This window comes from Nyctibius grandis, chromosome 5 (assembly GCF_013368605.1).
Source record: "Nyctibius grandis isolate bNycGra1 chromosome 5, bNycGra1.pri, whole genome shotgun sequence".
NCBI lineage: Eukaryota > Metazoa > Chordata > Aves > Nyctibiiformes > Nyctibiidae > Nyctibius > Nyctibius grandis.
Genome location: NC_090662.1, coordinates 80890471 through 80907362, shown reverse-complemented (window position 1 = coordinate 80907362; position 16892 = coordinate 80890471). Strand labels below are relative to the sequence as shown.

The window sequence follows — 16892 nt, the reverse complement described above, 5'->3', positions numbered from 1 at the left end:
AAATACATAACTGCAATTAAAAACATTTGCAACAAAATTCAGCCGCTTACCTTCAACCTCACTGGTCCATCAAATGCTATCTGTTTTGCTTCTTTAACTGTTTCACAGACCAAGCCGTTTCCACTCACAAACTGAATCACTTTTTTCAGTGGAGCAAATGGAGTTTGTACAACATCCACCAGCATTTTAGCTCCTTTTATCTCTCTCAACTTTTCGTTAATTGGTTTAACCTGCAAAGCAAGTAAGCAGTGTTTAGAATCCATGTTGTAATAGCAAAGCATGTCCGAGCTTTGTCCATGTGTCCAGCATGAGAGGTCTGGGCACATGATGTACAAATCAACAGAACGGCAGTCTCAGTCGCTACAAGACTAGGAACAGATCTGGTTTTCATACTCTGTGTATACTATAGCCCTTAAACCTGTATAACCTATTTCACTGTGCGTGAAATACAAGCACACTAATGCATGTAGCATGGAGAATTAACAAGATGAGTTCAAGGTCTGTGTGCGGGTGCAGGGCTACAATCTTGGGATCACAGAGACATGGTGGGATGGCTCCCACAACTGGAGTGTTGCAATGGCGGGACAGAGGCTCTTCAGGAAGGACAGGAGAGGAAGATGAGGAGGTGGAGTTGCCCTTGTGTGAGAGAACTGCTGGACTGCATGGAGCTCTGTCTGGGGAAGGATGATGAGCCAACTGCGATTTCATGGGTAAGGACTGAAGAAAGAACAGGTGAAGGTAACATTGTACTGGGTGTCTGCTACAGGCTGCCTGACCAGGAAGAACAAGCAGAAGAGGCCTTCTACAGACAGCTACAAGCAGCACCACATTCACAGGGCCTAGTCCTCACAAGAGACTTGAACCACCCTGATATCTGCTACAGGGACAACATAGCAAGGCATAAGCAATCCCAGGCAGCTCCTGGAAAGCATCGATGACAACTTCCTCACTCAAGTGACAGAGAAGCCAATGAGGAGAGGTGCTCTGCTGGACCTCATACTCACCAACAAGGAGAGGCTTGCTGGGGATGGGAAGGTCAAAGGCAGCCCTGGCTGCAGCGAGCGTGAGATAGCAGAAATCTGGATCCTGAGAGTAGGGAGGAGTGCAAAAGGCAAGTTCACAACCCTGGACTTCAGGAGAACAGACTTTGGCCTCTTCAAACATCTGCTCAGCAGAGTCCCATGGGATAAGGCCCCAGAACAAAGAGGGGCCCAAGAATGCTGGTTAATATTCAAGGATCACCTCCTCCAGCCTTAAGAGCTATCATCCCAATGAGCAGGAAGTCAGGCAAAAATGCCAGGAGGCCTGCATGGATAAACAAGGAGCTCCTGGCAAAACTCAAACACAAAAAGGAAGTATACCAAAGGTGGAAGCAGGGATAGGTAACCTGGGAGAAATATAAAGGCACTGTCCAAGCATGCAGATACGGGGTTAGGAAAGCCAAAGCCCAACTAGAGCTGAATCTGGCAAGGGATGTCAAAGAAATGGCTTCTGTAAGTACATAGGCAATAAAAGGAAGACTAAGGAAAATGTGGGTCTGCTGCTGAATGAGGCAGGGCACCTGCTAACACAGGATACGGAAGAGACTGAGGTACTGAATACCTTCTGCACCTTAGTCTTTACTAGCAAGACTGGCTTCGAGGAATCCCAGGTTCCAGAGACCAGGGGGAAAGTCTGGAACAAGGAAGACGTACCCTTCGTGGAACAGGATCAGGTCAGGGAATGCTTAAGCAAACTGCACATACATAAATGCATGGGCCCTGATGCGATGCAACCACCTATGCTGACGGAGCTGGCTGATGCCATTGCAAGGCAACTCTCAATCTTTGAATGATCATGGCAACTGAAAGATCCTAAGTGCCTAAGGACTGGAGAAAAATAAGTGTCACTCCTGTCTTCAAAAGGGGGCAAGAAAGAGGACCCAGAACTACAGGACAGTCAGCCTCACCTTGAACCCTGGGAAAGTGACAGAGCAACTAATCCTAGAAACCATTTTGAGGCACATAACAAGAAGAAAGTCTTACGAGGAGCAGTCAGCATGGATTCACCAAGCTGGTCATGCTTGACCAACCTGATAGCCTTCTATAATGAAATGACTGGCCCGGTAGACAAGGGGAGAGCAGTGGATATTGTCTACGTAGACTTCAGAAAGTCTTTCAACAGTGTCTCCCATAAGATCCTCATAGAGAAGCTGATGAAATATGCACTGGATGAACAGACAGTGAAGTGGACTGAAAACTGGCTGATCAGACAGGCCCACAGGGTGGTGACTGGTGGCACAAAGTCCAGCTGGAGGCCAGTAATTAGCCATATCAATACTGGGACCAATCCTGTTTAACATTTTCATTAATTATCTGGGTGATGGGGCACAGAGTACCCTCAGCAAGTTTGCTGATGACACAAAACTGGGAGGAATGGCTGATATGCCAGATGGTCATGCTGCCATCCAGACAAACCTCAGCATGCTAGAGAAATGGGCCGACAGGAACTTCATGAAGTTGACCTCATAAGTGCTTTGCCTTAACACTTAAGCCTATTTTAGTTAAGCTTAGATGAGCCATTATCAAAATTTACAAGTGTATTAACTTGCTGATGACAAGAAAAAGAAAAATGTACTTACATCAAGGTAATCCAAAGCAAGAAAAGTTTCAGGTTCAGCTCGTTCTTGTTTTAGGAACCGAATGCAATCTCTTGCTGTTTTTTCAGTGGCAACAACAATAGCTGTCATGTATTTGCTAAATACCTTGGTAACAGCAAGCTGGTATTTTTTATGAATAGGATGACACAGGTCGAGTAGTCTTCCAAACTGAAGATAGAAATATAGAGCAATAGTAATATGGTATTTTATATATCAAATAAAATTTCTGCATACAAGATACTGAAGTAGTAAGAGGAAAGAGTGTTATATATCTACCAGCTGCACTCTCTTACAATGGCTGTACATCAGAAAAAATTGAAATTGCAGCTGTCATCAATCCAAACGTCAACGTATGCCTCCAAAATCTGAAGTGATTAAATTTTTTCCCTGAGGTTACAGTTACATTCTCAGTGTTTTACTCACAATCTCTAGCATACACTTCTAGAAGTATGACAAAGTGACAATAGCGAAGTTAGCTAAGCATCTTTTTTGGAGAGAAAGTAACTATCTAACACACAATAAGATCTTTGAATGACAGTAAGGTTTGAAATAAATAGAACTGTTAACTGGCAAATGGTAGCAAGAGAGGCAGTATTCCAGTTTCAACCAAAAAAAAGAAGTATCTGCTTACTTTAGTAGCATGAAAAGAATAAAAATTGCTTTTCTTGTACTGCATAGTCCAAATAATCAAGCCTGTTTTGCCATATATTGAAATAACACCTCCACAGATAAAATTAATCAGTTCTTTGCTGTACATGCTCCCTAAAGATCTTCTGTTCCATTTCTATAATTGTAGGTACAGTTGACCTTTCCCTGAATGATTAAAGCTACTAATGCACATTCTGAACATTACAACCTGTAAATTTATGCAAGAACTATTTTTCTGCTTGTTGACATATAGCTACTGCTCTCCTCTTGCATATTGACAGTTTTATCCTATCAAATTTCAACAAACGAGAACAGGAAGACAATGGGTAAGAGTTGTATCTGATAGGTCATCCACAGTATTATCTCATGGATGATATAACTGAGAATTTCCAGCAGATCAAATCACGGCCTACTATTATCTACTTTCCTATGCTTCTCTTGACAAATGTTCTCCCTTTTCTGAAAAACAGTAGAAGCAAGGATAAAGACCTTTGTGGTGGTGGGTGTTATTTAGTTTCCTGTTTTTCTCACCCAGTATCATCTAGTTGGATGTTTCCATCTGCAGCTCAGACACGCAAAATTATACAGAGGACCTATACGCTTCAGACACAGGCATTTAACTCCAGATAGAATGCGAGATTTCTGTGAAAACAAATACTGACAGCCCAACTGAATCTGTAACAATAGCAATCCTGCCAATTAAAACTACCACTGTAGGAATGCAGTTTTGAAAATTAAGTTGTAAAAACTCTAATCAGCTGCAAAATTCACTTTGTTGATCAGAGAAATCCAGGAAAACACACACATCACTCACACAGCTGCAATCACATTGCTGCATGGCTATTCCAGTACCTGGAATGTTCACCAACCATTACAAGAATGTTTTAACAGAAAAACAGAAGCTCTAAAATGGACATAAGAAGTAAATGTTTAGAAGCAGTATGCCATTTTTTGCCTATGATATCCAGAAGACGGACACCAAGATTTCCTCCAGTTCTGCCTGAGTACTTAGTGGACTACCAGAAGATGAAATGTGTCACGACCCTTCCATCCCAAGACTAACTTGGATTGTTTTCAGTAACCTGGAATTAGTACACCAGAGCATAAGGAGCAGCTCAGAAGCAACTCTGTTGCCTCATATGCTAGTGTCGGGAAAACTATTGCAGGAATAAGGGTAACTGAAGCAGGTATCATTAAGACTTTCTGTAATGGGATGATTTACGTAACCAATTTGACTTATCTAGTTTTTATTTGTTAGAAGCCATCACATCTGTAAATACTCTTAAATTTGCAGCTACTGAAGGAAAATGACAGAGAACATCCTGAACACCAGCTCTCCCCTAAGCCAGCAAGGTATCACCAGCCTGATCCAGTTCTTTTCAAATAAGGATACAATGCAAAGAGTGAGGAAAAAGAGATATACCAATCATCTCTTTGATTTTTTGGAACATCTTGTTAACACGGATGAAAAAATTCTAAAGAACAGCTGAAAAGCTAATTTCTTAATATCCGGAAAAAACAACAGGATCAGACACTTGCCAGATTCTGAGAAGGTTCTGTAAAAGATGAAGCAGCAAAGAACAACTGAAAACATTTTTTATGTTCTTACGGCAGCACTCAGAAGCAGAGATACATCACCTTCTAAACATTAAAAAAGATTCCCAGCTTGTACATCTCATCTGACTGTGTAAATCAAAAAGGATTGACTATACTGAGACATACGTGGAGACCAACCATTCAATTAATTGGATTTTGTTAAAAAGTTCTTACTTGGAATGGCTTTCAATGCTGGGAGTAAATATTTTCAAGCGTCAATAAAAAGGTGTAAATAAGCCTCATAAAACAATCAATGTCTACATCAATCTGCAGTCTACAACTACCTGAAGGGAGGTTGTAGTGAAGTGGGAGTTGGCCTCTTCTCCCGGGCAACTAGCGATAGGACAAGAGGACACAGCCTCAAGCTTTGCCAGGGGAGGTTCAGGTTGGACATCAGGAAGAATTTCTTTTCAGAAAGGGTTATTAGACATTGGAATGGGCTGCCCAGGGAGGTGGTGGAGTCACCATCTCTAGATGTGTTTAAGAAAAGACTGGACATGGCACTTAGTGCCATGGTCTAGTTGACTGGGTGGTGTCAGGGCAATGGTTGGACTCTATGATCCCCGAGGTCTCTTCCAACCTGATTGATTCTGTGTGATTCTGTGAATGTCTGCTGACAATTCAGAATCAATACATAAAACACTTAACGGCATTACTGAAGAGTAATTTAAGTAAAATATGGTAACTGATAAGCAAAGACAGACATTTGGTAACAAAAATCTGACGCACCTAAGAAAAATTGTCCTTTGGAAGAAGTATTCTTTCTGGAATAAATGGTCTCACAGCTAAACTTCCCATTCATTTGTTCAAAATACGTAAGTCAAAAATATGTTTGAGGACAGAAGAAAACAAAACCAAGAAGTAAATAAACCAAACACCACAAAATCACACAAGAGATCAAAATTATTCTTTGATGTAAGCAGTAATCTGTCTATTTCTTGAAACTGTGAAAAATAGTGACAGTATATGCTACTACTCTTTCAGTAACACTATTTCAGCAAGTACACTCAAGCAAGCATAAAGTTTAAAATAATATTCAAGACAGTCCAATTTACCCTAGCTGTTTACTCAGTCTAAGGCAGAACTCTTAAATCTTAATTATGAAATCAGACATTTAAATGAGGCCATTCAATTACCACATAATCCGGATATAGTCTTTTGAGACTTTCCAGGATCTCTGCTCTCATTTGCTGACGCCTTCCTTCATGGTAATCAATTTTGGCATTCTGCAGTTCACCAACTATTTTCTTCAATTCTTCATTTACTTCAGCCATTCGTGTTGTTGAATTCTCAATTTCCTTAGTTAGCACTTCCTCTTGCTGTTTTTTCTCTGCTAACGACTCACTTTGAACAGAAACAAAAATAGGAAAGCAATTTACTATTTCATTTATACAAGCTTTTAGCTTGTAAAATTAAAGTCATTCTATGGTCACAGACTATGAAAGTCATTACAGATTTTACATATCTACAAGAAGCTACTTCTTATACAAGTTGCATTCTATAGTATAAGCTATTTTTGAGGTTTCAAAATTGAGTTCAAGTGAGAGTTTTTGCCTGTTTAACACACACCTTTACTGTTTTATCCTCCATCAAGAAAAGGTCTGATACTGTACAACTAAGGACTGAGAATTCTCATGCAAAATTATGACTCGCTTTACACACTTGCCAAAGTCGCTAAGGCTCTACCACACTCTACCACAACTACTTAATTAAAATAAATTTGCATCACACCAATCACAGAGAGGCCTGCTGCTCCCTGTCCGTGGCAGAACTTTTTTCAGTACACAGACAGCATTAAGCCAAAGCATACATTACAGATGCACAGGAAAAGATAGGTTGGGAACAAAGTCTCTGGAGATCACCAGCTCTGACCTCCTGCACAAAACACAGGCTAATGTCAAAGTTAGTTCAGGTTGCTCAATGAAGGGCTCATTTCACAAAGAGTAAAAATCAGGTAGAGGACAAGACCAAGCAGGCAAGAACCAAACTGTGCTCCTGATACTCAGTGTAATTATTAACTGCTTCCTAGAGCAGCACAACTACAGAACTGCCCTGTTCTCTCACCCACAGAATTTATACACTAATACACCCATACCCTACCTGTAGTGTCATAATTTGCACAAGAAATTAGAAGCAGTTACAAAACTGGTTTCAAACAAAATATGAATGAGTCATCATACTTCCTACTTTGACAGCTAAAGTAACTGAAGAAATAATTAGAATTCTTACTAATTCTAATTAATATTAAAATTTGAAGGAATAGAAAAGAATTAAAAGAATTGTAAACCTGCTATGTTAATTTGAAAATACATAAATACGCAAGAAATCCAATTAACTTTTAATTTTTTAAAACATACGTGCATATCTTGGCATATTCTTCCAACTTCTCTATTCGTTTTTTATGCTCTTCTATCTGTTCCACAGTCTGTTTTATGTTTGCCTATGCAATCACAAATAGAATGTATTAAAAAAGAAACCCAGAGGAAAACAACAGTTTTATAGCAACATATAAAGCTCTTAATTCAGAACAAGTACTGAGACAGATCTTTTCTGCCTTGTTGGTATTTCATGCTGAAGTAACAGCATCTCTTTTTCAATAGTAGATGTCAAATTACATCATGAATAATAAAGGAAAACTATTTTACCAAGGCCATTACTGGATTTTTCATGTTCAGCTACGGTTCAAAGAAAGCCTCTTTAGCACAAAGAATCATGACAACATCAAATAAAAACATAGTGTTAGTAAATTATAGTTATTAAAACAAAAAAGATGCTTTTCTTGGCCCAAGATTAATAGTGGGCCTAAAGGACAGATGAAGAAGTTGACATAGAGGTTCCAGCCTGATACAAAAGCATTGTACTAAATACCAAACCAACAGTGAAAGAAGTGTTTTCAATTACTCAAATGGAATAAAAATACATTAACTAAAGAAAATGAAAGAAAAAAAAAGTTACCTACACATTTTATTAAGCCTTAATTTAACTTCTGAAATCCTTGTGACCTTTTGAATAGCTCTAGGGATGGGGAGTCCACAAGCCCTTTGCGCAGCCGCTTCATTGTCTCACTATCCTTGAGATGAAATAGTTTACCTAACAGCTATTTGGTGTTTCCTGTGTTCTAAGTTGTGCCTGTTGTCTCTCATCCTATCACTGTGCACCTCTAGAAAGACCGTGGCTCTATCTTATTCATACCCTCCCATTAGGTAACTGCAGACAGCAGTAAGGTCTCCCCTTCACCCTTCCTCCAGGCTGAACAGATCCAGTTCTCTCAGCTCCTCCTCATAAGCCAGGTGCTCCAGCCCCAGCCAGCTTGGTGGCTCTCTGCTGGACTCACTCCAGGATGCCAGTATCTTTCTTGTACTGGGGAGCCCAGAACTGGACAGAGCATGCTAGATGTGGTCACATACATGCTGAATTGTGAGGAGTCATCACCAAATGTCAGTAGTACAGATAAGTAATGCCAAATCTGAATGGCCAGACATGCATTTTATGAACTCTCAAGTATCCCTTATTTCCTTCTCAACAGTAAAATATGACTTGCAGAGTTTTAGAAGCACAAGCAACAGAATTTAATTCACTTCTAGATAACGACTAGGTTTTCATGGTAACTAGTCCTTCAAAAAGAAAAAGTAGTGGGAAGGATGACTTTACATCCCCACAGATATACAGTAAAATACAGACTTTTCCATACAAGCAAGTTTAATGTACAAGAATGAGGTGTTAGGAACTCCAGAACTGGTGAAGTCTCATCTGATGGATTTTTAAGTCTTCTGAACACGAACAGTCTCCTCCAAACCTTGACTCTGTAACTAAATGGTGAAGAAATGCATGTTGCCTCTCTGGCTCTTAGTATGTGACAAAACAGCAAGGTTAGCATAGTTCGGAGAGCAAAAAAAAAAAAAGGTAAAAAACCAAAACACCTAACAGGGCAAGGCTTCTAGCAAAAGACAGATCATCAGCTGAGCTTCTGTCCTTTCTACTTCTATCAGAAGCCATGCAAAGTTGAACAATGAGTTGGGAAATAATTTTTTCTGAAAGAGAACATCAGGCATAGTGACCAAGTCATAGTGAAAAATGTAGGTATTTTGTGATTACATGTTTGGACCTACAATGATAAAAGAAATCAGAAACAAACTAACAGCAATGGTCTGTATTCACACCAAACACTCTGCCTCTGAAGTGCCATAGAAGAGTGGACACCAAGGAGATCATTCTGACTATACCACACTAATACAAACAACTGACCGTAAAGACATCTCAGCAAAAAGGTAGCCGTGATCAAAATCAACCTTTAAAGGGTGTGAGTATCATACAGATATACAACAGCAGCAGGACATCTCAGAAAGAAAAACTATAGTTATAAAAACTGGAACTGATTACAGTTAAGCATATGTTCTAAGTAAGTGTAAAATTATTAGAGCCAAAGCTTTCAAAACCAAATCCTCAGTGTGGGCCCACGTAACCATTCTCTCAACAAATTTAGAAGCCATTTTGCTAAATCTGTTGCAGCATGAAAAGTGAACTAACACTCGCAATGTATCTCCTTTGCTGAGGATTTATGTCAAAGCATTTAACACTTTTATACAGACATTTATACCAGAGGGAGGGGTAGAGAAACATTCTTCTCCTTAAAAAAATAATTCTAGCTTGATACAAATACCTCAACTTCTTTTTTCTTCCTCCAGTTAAGTTTCAGCCTTTCTTGATCTGCTTTTTCCTCCCAACGAAGTTTTTCTAGCTGCTGGGTTAGTGTAGCTACTTTCTTTCTTGCTATTTCCTTTAGCTCTTTATAGCGCTCCAACTGGACAAATAACAAAAAAATTCACTCCACTGGAAGTGGAAGGACTCATATTGTTACAGCCTCAATTAGTAATTGCTACTTTATCATAATTAAGATTACGAAAACCACCCAATTCTCCAAAAGACCTTTCTAGCTACTAATTGCATTACAGAAGTTATATTTTATTAAAGATTCAACCCAAAGCTTACACTTAATAGTTCCTGCCTATGGTCCTGTTTTAGACTTCTAATGACTTATGTTTCAGGTAAGTTTATAGTTTACAGTACTTCACAGTTAATCTGAAGGTTAACACTATGTTTTTGCACAGCCCAAAATCAGTGCAAGTTTTGGTATTTGTAATTACAGCATTCTCATGTTATCAAACAAATTTTTAAGGTGAACATATAAAACAACATTTTAAACAATCCTGCAAAGTCATGACTAACTGACCAAATGCCTCTAAAGTGCAGAGTAGGAAGATTCACAAACTAAACGAACAACACTACAGGTTCTCCATTATTTGATCAGACATTATTTTAAGGAAGAGACAGAGGAGAGAAGAAGCCAGCACTTAGTTTTAAAAGTGTTTCTGGCCACATGGTTGCAAACAGCTTCTTCAAATGGGAATTTACTGTGAAGTCATGCAGTCCTTCTAAAACAAGTTAAAATTGCTCACAAGCGAGCTACCTCAGTTTTAGATTCTGACCCACAGTAGATGGTACGTATACTACCAAGTCTTGTTCGCATTTTTGTTGTCTTCTTGTTTTTTCCTAATTGAAGACATATTTCTGTACCTCAGCTGACAAGCCACTTCTCAAAAATTACCCTCTCACCCCGAGACTCCACTGGATGTTTTCTATCCTACCCTCCGACAATGTGCCACGTGGGCTTCCGTGATGAAGGGGGGTAAAAAACCAAACCAGAGAGAACAAGCTAACCATGGATAATTACGTGTAGCTGTAATCCTAATCCACAGATGACAGTCCCTGTGTACAACCCTTCTCGTTTCCATCAAACTCTTCTCAACTTCTTGTTCACTGAAAATTCACTGCTTCCTCTAGTCAGGTATCTTCTCATCTTGCTTAGAAGATGTACTTCATACCTTACGAGAGATGCTTACCATTTCCAATCTCACAATGGTAAATTTCTAAATCTCTATGCAACTTAGATTTACTTCCTAGAAGTGTTGCACATTTAGAAGTCCTACGAGATCTGACTTTCCCCCTCATCCCCCCTCCCAGAAAGATGACAGCCCACTCCCCCAAGAGGCTGCATCATCATTTCTTTTCATCCAATGAAACGGTCGTTAAACAAAAGTTACAATTTTGGTTTTGTTTGAGCTTAACAGCAAAAAGATCATTAGTAATTACAGGTTATTGGTGAAACAATGGTTTCTCTGTCATCAGTGGTGATTTTTGGACTTCACTAGTAAACAGTACTTTTTGGCCTCCCAATTCACCTGATTTTCTCTCAGCTCAATACGTGCTGCCTTCTGCAGTATCTCCTCTTCAGCTTTCTTCTCAAATGCTCTCCATGCCTTCTCAATATCACTCAGTTCTATCTCTAGTTCTTTTATGTTCTGCTTTTCCTTATCACAGGATTTCTCCTTGTCCCTTAGAGATTTTTTAGACATTTCTACTTTCTTGATTTGGTAGGAAGTGTTTTCCTTTGCTTTTATATAGAGGGGTCTCTGCTGAATCAGTGATGCTTCCAGAGTCCTAAAAAAAACCCCAAACAAACTCAAAACAAACAAAAACCCCAACCAACAACCACACAACACATCCAAAAGAATAAAACCACACCAAAAGAAAAAAGAACAACCTCCTCCCAACCACACATGGAAACAAATAAATCAGTTGGCATCTGCAAGTTTACATACCCACAGGTGATTTTTTTAATATCCATTGAAAATAGAAATTTAAGAAGTGAAGCATAACCTTCTAAAAAATTTGATAGCAAACAAGTATTTATATAATGAAATTACTGACAGCCTGGGCATGGTGGTGGAGGTGAAATCAATGTCTAGATATTACTTCAGTAAACTGCTGCGAACTGATTTCCATAGCACTGGGATATCCCCCAACTACTTTAACAGGAAATGCACGTCTGCGAAGCAATTCCCAGTGCAGACTATGCTTTAACTCAACTATCAGGGAATCTGATTGGAAAACTTACTTCATTTCTCTTTCCATGTGCTGTTGGTCTCTGTTTAGTACACCAAGCACTTTTTTCTTGGCTCTAAACGCATCTTCTGCTGTAGAAAGAGAGCCTTTCTTGATACGAGCCTCCAAATTCTTTTCATCCAAATTTTTTTTCACAAAGTCTATGTTTTTTTCGTTGTGATAAAGCCGGAAAAGCTGCAGCTGTATCCTTTCTTCATCCAGTTCTTTGAGAAGCATCTGGTAATGTTCTGCCTACCAACATTAGAATTTTATTTATGGTTTATAAAAAGGATTTTTAATCACTAGCAGTCTAATTTCAAGACAAAGTGATACAAGATGATGTACCAGCAGCTATAATTCCAGTAATGTGCGCTAATCATAAAACTCAAACATGTAAGTCAACACGTACATTAACTATACTGCCAAATCTACACTTTCATTTATTTAGATTTTATTATACGTATTCCCCTATCATTTTACATTATACTAAATTATTATATACTATACCATACTGAAAAACATACTTGATGGAAGACAGAAGTTGTTTGGTTTTTTTTTAAGAAAACCTGTATTTAAGTTCATAAAAGATGCAAAATCTGATATTTTAACATGCAAAAAGGAATAACTCTGAGTTACCTCCTCTTTCTCCATCTTTGCGTGTTTGCGTTCTGCAGCAACACTTTTTTTCTTGTTATAATTAAACTGCGCATCTTCTTCTGCTTGCTGCATTCTTTTCTTTTTTCGTTCATATTCTTCAGCGTATTTCCACGAATTACTGATTTTTTCAAAAAGTTGAGTTCTCTCCTTTGGCTTCTTCATTGCAATTGATTCTACTGTTCCCTAAAACAAAATTGGAAAAAAAACCCCCAAAAACAAAAACCAAAAAGCAAGCAGCACTGTAGATCATTTTGTTGTCTAATGATGAATTTCCTCTCTAAGAGCATATAGTACAGATTTATATGGTTAACAGAATTGGATGGAAATACTTTTAGATTCAAATCCAAGGACAAGTTTAGTACCAAAAGAAGTATCACCTAGCCACCTCACCTTAATTAAACAACATCACTACAAATCTTAGAATGTCATATACGGTTTATGAAAAGCACCTTCAAACTAAATCAACCTGCACAAATCAGTGAGCAGCATCTTCTGACAAAATTAGATCTTAGCCTCTTGAACTGAAACTCATTTTGAATGAAAAATTAACTAACACCCTCCCTAGTATTTCAAAACAGCTGAAACCAATGCACCAGAAGACTACATAACTCCCAAAGTTAATGGGTGCACAGCTTTTGTCCATGCATTAGCTACTCAAATCCTCACTGATCTGAATGAATTACCATTTTCAGTAAAGCGCAGTAAATAAGTTTTGTGATTTTATTCTATTTGTATAGTGGGTAAATGCCCTCATCACAGAAACTAATATCACAATAAGAATCCATATATAGGGTTTCTATGAAGGGAAAAAGTTCTTCCTTGGGAGTTTTCCTCAGCAACTGTAAGGAAGACAGTCCTGTGAAATACATTCATCATAAGTACATGACATTTCTGACCTACATCGCTAAATACCTGTGAACTAATAACCCAGTAGGATTTTCAATCCCTCAGTCTTAACAAAAAATCCTATAAATTTACATGCATCTTGGCTAATAGGAGTGTTTTAAGATGAAATTATCTTTTCCTCTTGGTAATACTCATAGAATTTAATCCACTAAACATATAAATAGAGACCCACATATAAATAGAGACCCATCTTATATACTCTGAATAACACAAATACTCAATTTCTTCCAGATTAGCTTCTTTCTTACCAGTGCACTCATGTACACATAAACCCCATTATTTCCATTCTGCAGTCTTGTAATTCTTGGCTGAGGTCAGGAAAAAAATGTATTGGCTTGAAATTAGCTAAGGGTGCCCTCTTTTCCATCAAACAGATAACTCTGTACTGCTATGAAATAATCTCAGAAGCTTTTATTTTCTTTACCAAGTACCTTAAATGCTCACCTGAAAAATAAGACAATTGCTAACTTTGACAAGTATGTCTATTTTTTCAAGCTCAGATATGTAAGTAGATCGGCTGACAGATTTATCATTGAAAAGAAATTCAGAACAATTACCTAAAGGAGGAAAGAAAAAAAATTACTTTAAAATGGCTAAAACACAAAATCCATAGGAAAAGAACAAAACTAGTGGAACAATTTAACTGAGCATTTCCTCAAAGAACAGAACAGAGTTTAATTATCCCCTTAGTAATTTCAATTATTTCATTTTTCTGTATGAAAATTCTAGCTGCATACTTCCAAAAGGTACTGACAGATGCTTAAGTGCTTGCGGCTGCAGCAAGGTGTCAGACCCCATTTTCTAGAGCCTACAACATTTACAAATTCCAAGTGAAAATCTACTGATAAAAGTACGAAGCAAAGAACATACATTAATCACTTGTTTAATTTTTAACTTTGCCTCAGTATGTTTTTCCAATTATAACACTCTGCTATCAAAATGCTACTGAAGGACTATAAGAAGTATTGCAATACTCATGGGATTAATCCACTCACATATGAAAGAATATCAGGCACCTGAAATTCAAAGTTGAATATTCTTGGTCTCCATTTTTTAGAAATCAGATGAGAGAAAGTACATGCAACAGAATCTACCACCTACCACGGATAACTCTTGAAAATGTTTTTTCCTCCCCATCTTCTTCACAATATATTATCTTCACACTAGCTGTAGTAGAAACTGGTTTTCCAACATGTGCTCCATGAATAAGTTCTCGAATGCTTTTAACTCGCAAATTAGATATCTTTTCACACATCACAAAACTAACAGCATCCATTATGTTAGATTTTCCTTAAAAAAAAAAAAATAAATAAATTGGTTTGATATGGCAGAAATGCAAGGAGGCAGCTGATTAACAATTAACTAAAACATATATGCCTAAATGCAAAAATCTTTATTAATTCTATTTCTAATTCCATATTTCATTGAGGAAAAAATATTGCACATAATAAAGAAATACATTTCTAAGATGTAACACACTGGCAGCAGATAATAAGCCTGTCTGTAACAAAAATATCACAAAACTGACTTGTTATTTGATAAGCCTTGTTGAACAAATTTTCATTACACAGGCACCTCTAGAGGTCATTACTTAAACCGAGTAACATCATAATCCTTACTTGGTAATTTCCTTTATATAATGCAGTCAGTGAGGTTTGCTGCGTAAGCACTCTATCACATAATTAGAACTTTTCCACTAGAACTCCAGTGTTATAAAGAACACAAGTACTTTCCCAGATCCATTCACTACAGCAACAAAGTTCTCTGATCATGCTCCTTAGACAAAAATTCTCTTAATTGAATCCTCTGTTTGCTTTTCCCCTTTAGTCTTGAGCATTTCTGTTGACACCTTAATTATTTTCTGCCTTCAACCTTGCTACTTTAGCAATATTTTGACTTATTCAATAAAATATCAGAAAAGGAAGAATACTGGGGGGAAAATAGATAAATAAAAACCTCAATTCAGAGAGGTTATTCACAATTTTTAAAATTCACAATATTCACAATTCTTCTCCCTGGATTCAACTATAAAATGTATTCAGATTTAACTGGAAGAGTACTTGGAACAAGTATCCACAATTTTCAATCTTTCCAATATGGAACAGTAGGGATAGAATGATAAAGAATATTATAATAATGCTAAATAGTATTTACATTCATAGATCTCATTTCAATTAGATAAGTGAAGAAACAACAGGATCTAAAAATCTAAACCATAGACTAAATCATTAACAGACTGGGGAAACTAGGACCAAATGCTAAGTCCATCCTTGGGGCTCTTTGTTAGGGCAGCCCTCACCTACTATCATATTGTTCTCTGGCAAATAAAAGATAAAATCCCATTTGTTGAATGGAACTTTCAGAAGAAGTGCATCAAATTTTAAGAAGTTCCAGCACCCACAGCATAACAATGCTGAGTCACATCTACAAACGAAGGCTCTTGTGGGCTGAACTACAAAGCAGTTACCATCCCACAAAGCTACTCTTTCCCAGAGGCATTTACTCATATGGTAAAGACCACAGACTCAAATCAAGAAGCAGCTTTCCATTAATACAGTTTACAACCTGGAGTATTAAATTAAAAATATCTTTATGTGACCTTAGTAAGCTGAGCTACAAACTGGAGTGGCAAAGGCCAGGTGTGTTGTTTGCAAACCACTTGTACAATGGCTGGATAGAGAAGACAACTAGAAATGAAAATTCCTTCAACCACCCCACCTCTGTCCTTCCATGATGGAAGAAAATCGGTACTTCCAGTTAAAGATGCGATGGCAGATCAGGAGCCTCCAAAACTTTTACTTGTGCTGCCACCCCCTCTGGTGCATATGAAGAGACCTTAAGCAGGCCCCTAAGAGTCTTTACTTCCCCTCTGCAAAGCCCTGCAACTCCACTCCTCAACAGGCAAGCTATCAACATCCTCACCCATTCAGTGCAGCCATGCTGGCCCTATTCCTGGGCCTGCACCTGCCCTGCTGCTCTTTCCTCCCCGTCAGGCCTGTGGTGTTCACAGAAAAGACCTGGCAGACCCCAAAACAAACCCCAATCCTAACAGCTACCGTGGAGAAGCAGGGCCACCAGCTGCCCACAGACCTCCCCCACCCCCCAGCCTGCTACCTGATCCATTGGGCCCGATGATGCAGTTGAACCTCATGAAGGGGCCGATAACCTGCAGCCCCCGCCACGACTTGAAGTCCTTCATCACCAGCAGCTTCAGGTAACCCATTGCTGCTGCAGCAGCAGGCGAGGAGCAGCTGAGGCCGTTAGCCCGGGAACTTCCCGCTCCTCCCCACAGGATTTAAATAACCAACGAGTATATTTTACTAGTTTGTCTTCTGAGAGAGGGCAGACCCCCTCCGCGTGCGCCCGGCCGGCCCCCCCTCAGCAGGCGACAGGCGCCGCCGCGCCCTCAATGGCCGCCCGCCTCGTGCTTGCGGCCACGCAGCCTGGCCACGTTGGGCGGTGACGGCGCGCGGAGGGGGCGGGGCTCCCGTTCCCACGGCGACCC

At 38.9% G+C, this 16892-nt stretch overlaps 1 protein-coding gene across 1 annotated transcript in view; it reads right to left on the bottom strand.

Annotated features, from left to right (window-relative positions):
* The window catches only part of SMC1B (structural maintenance of chromosomes 1B), a 37949-nt gene extending 21339 nt beyond the window's left edge, over positions 1-16610 (bottom strand). The window contains exons 1-11 of the mRNA XM_068401480.1: positions 16502-16610; positions 14489-14677; positions 13832-13944; positions 12461-12664; positions 11838-12076; positions 11122-11380; positions 9543-9683; positions 7240-7322; positions 6019-6226; positions 2621-2806; positions 51-230 (exon numbers count right to left, since the gene is read on the bottom strand). Coding sequence (XP_068257581.1) covers positions 51-230; positions 2621-2806; positions 6019-6226; positions 7240-7322; positions 9543-9683; positions 11122-11380; positions 11838-12076; positions 12461-12664; positions 13832-13944; positions 14489-14677; positions 16502-16610 — 1911 coding nt within the window. The remainder of the gene's footprint in view (positions 1-50; positions 231-2620; positions 2807-6018; positions 6227-7239; positions 7323-9542; positions 9684-11121; positions 11381-11837; positions 12077-12460; positions 12665-13831; positions 13945-14488; positions 14678-16501) is intronic.
* Between the last annotated feature and the right edge of the window lie 282 nt (positions 16611-16892).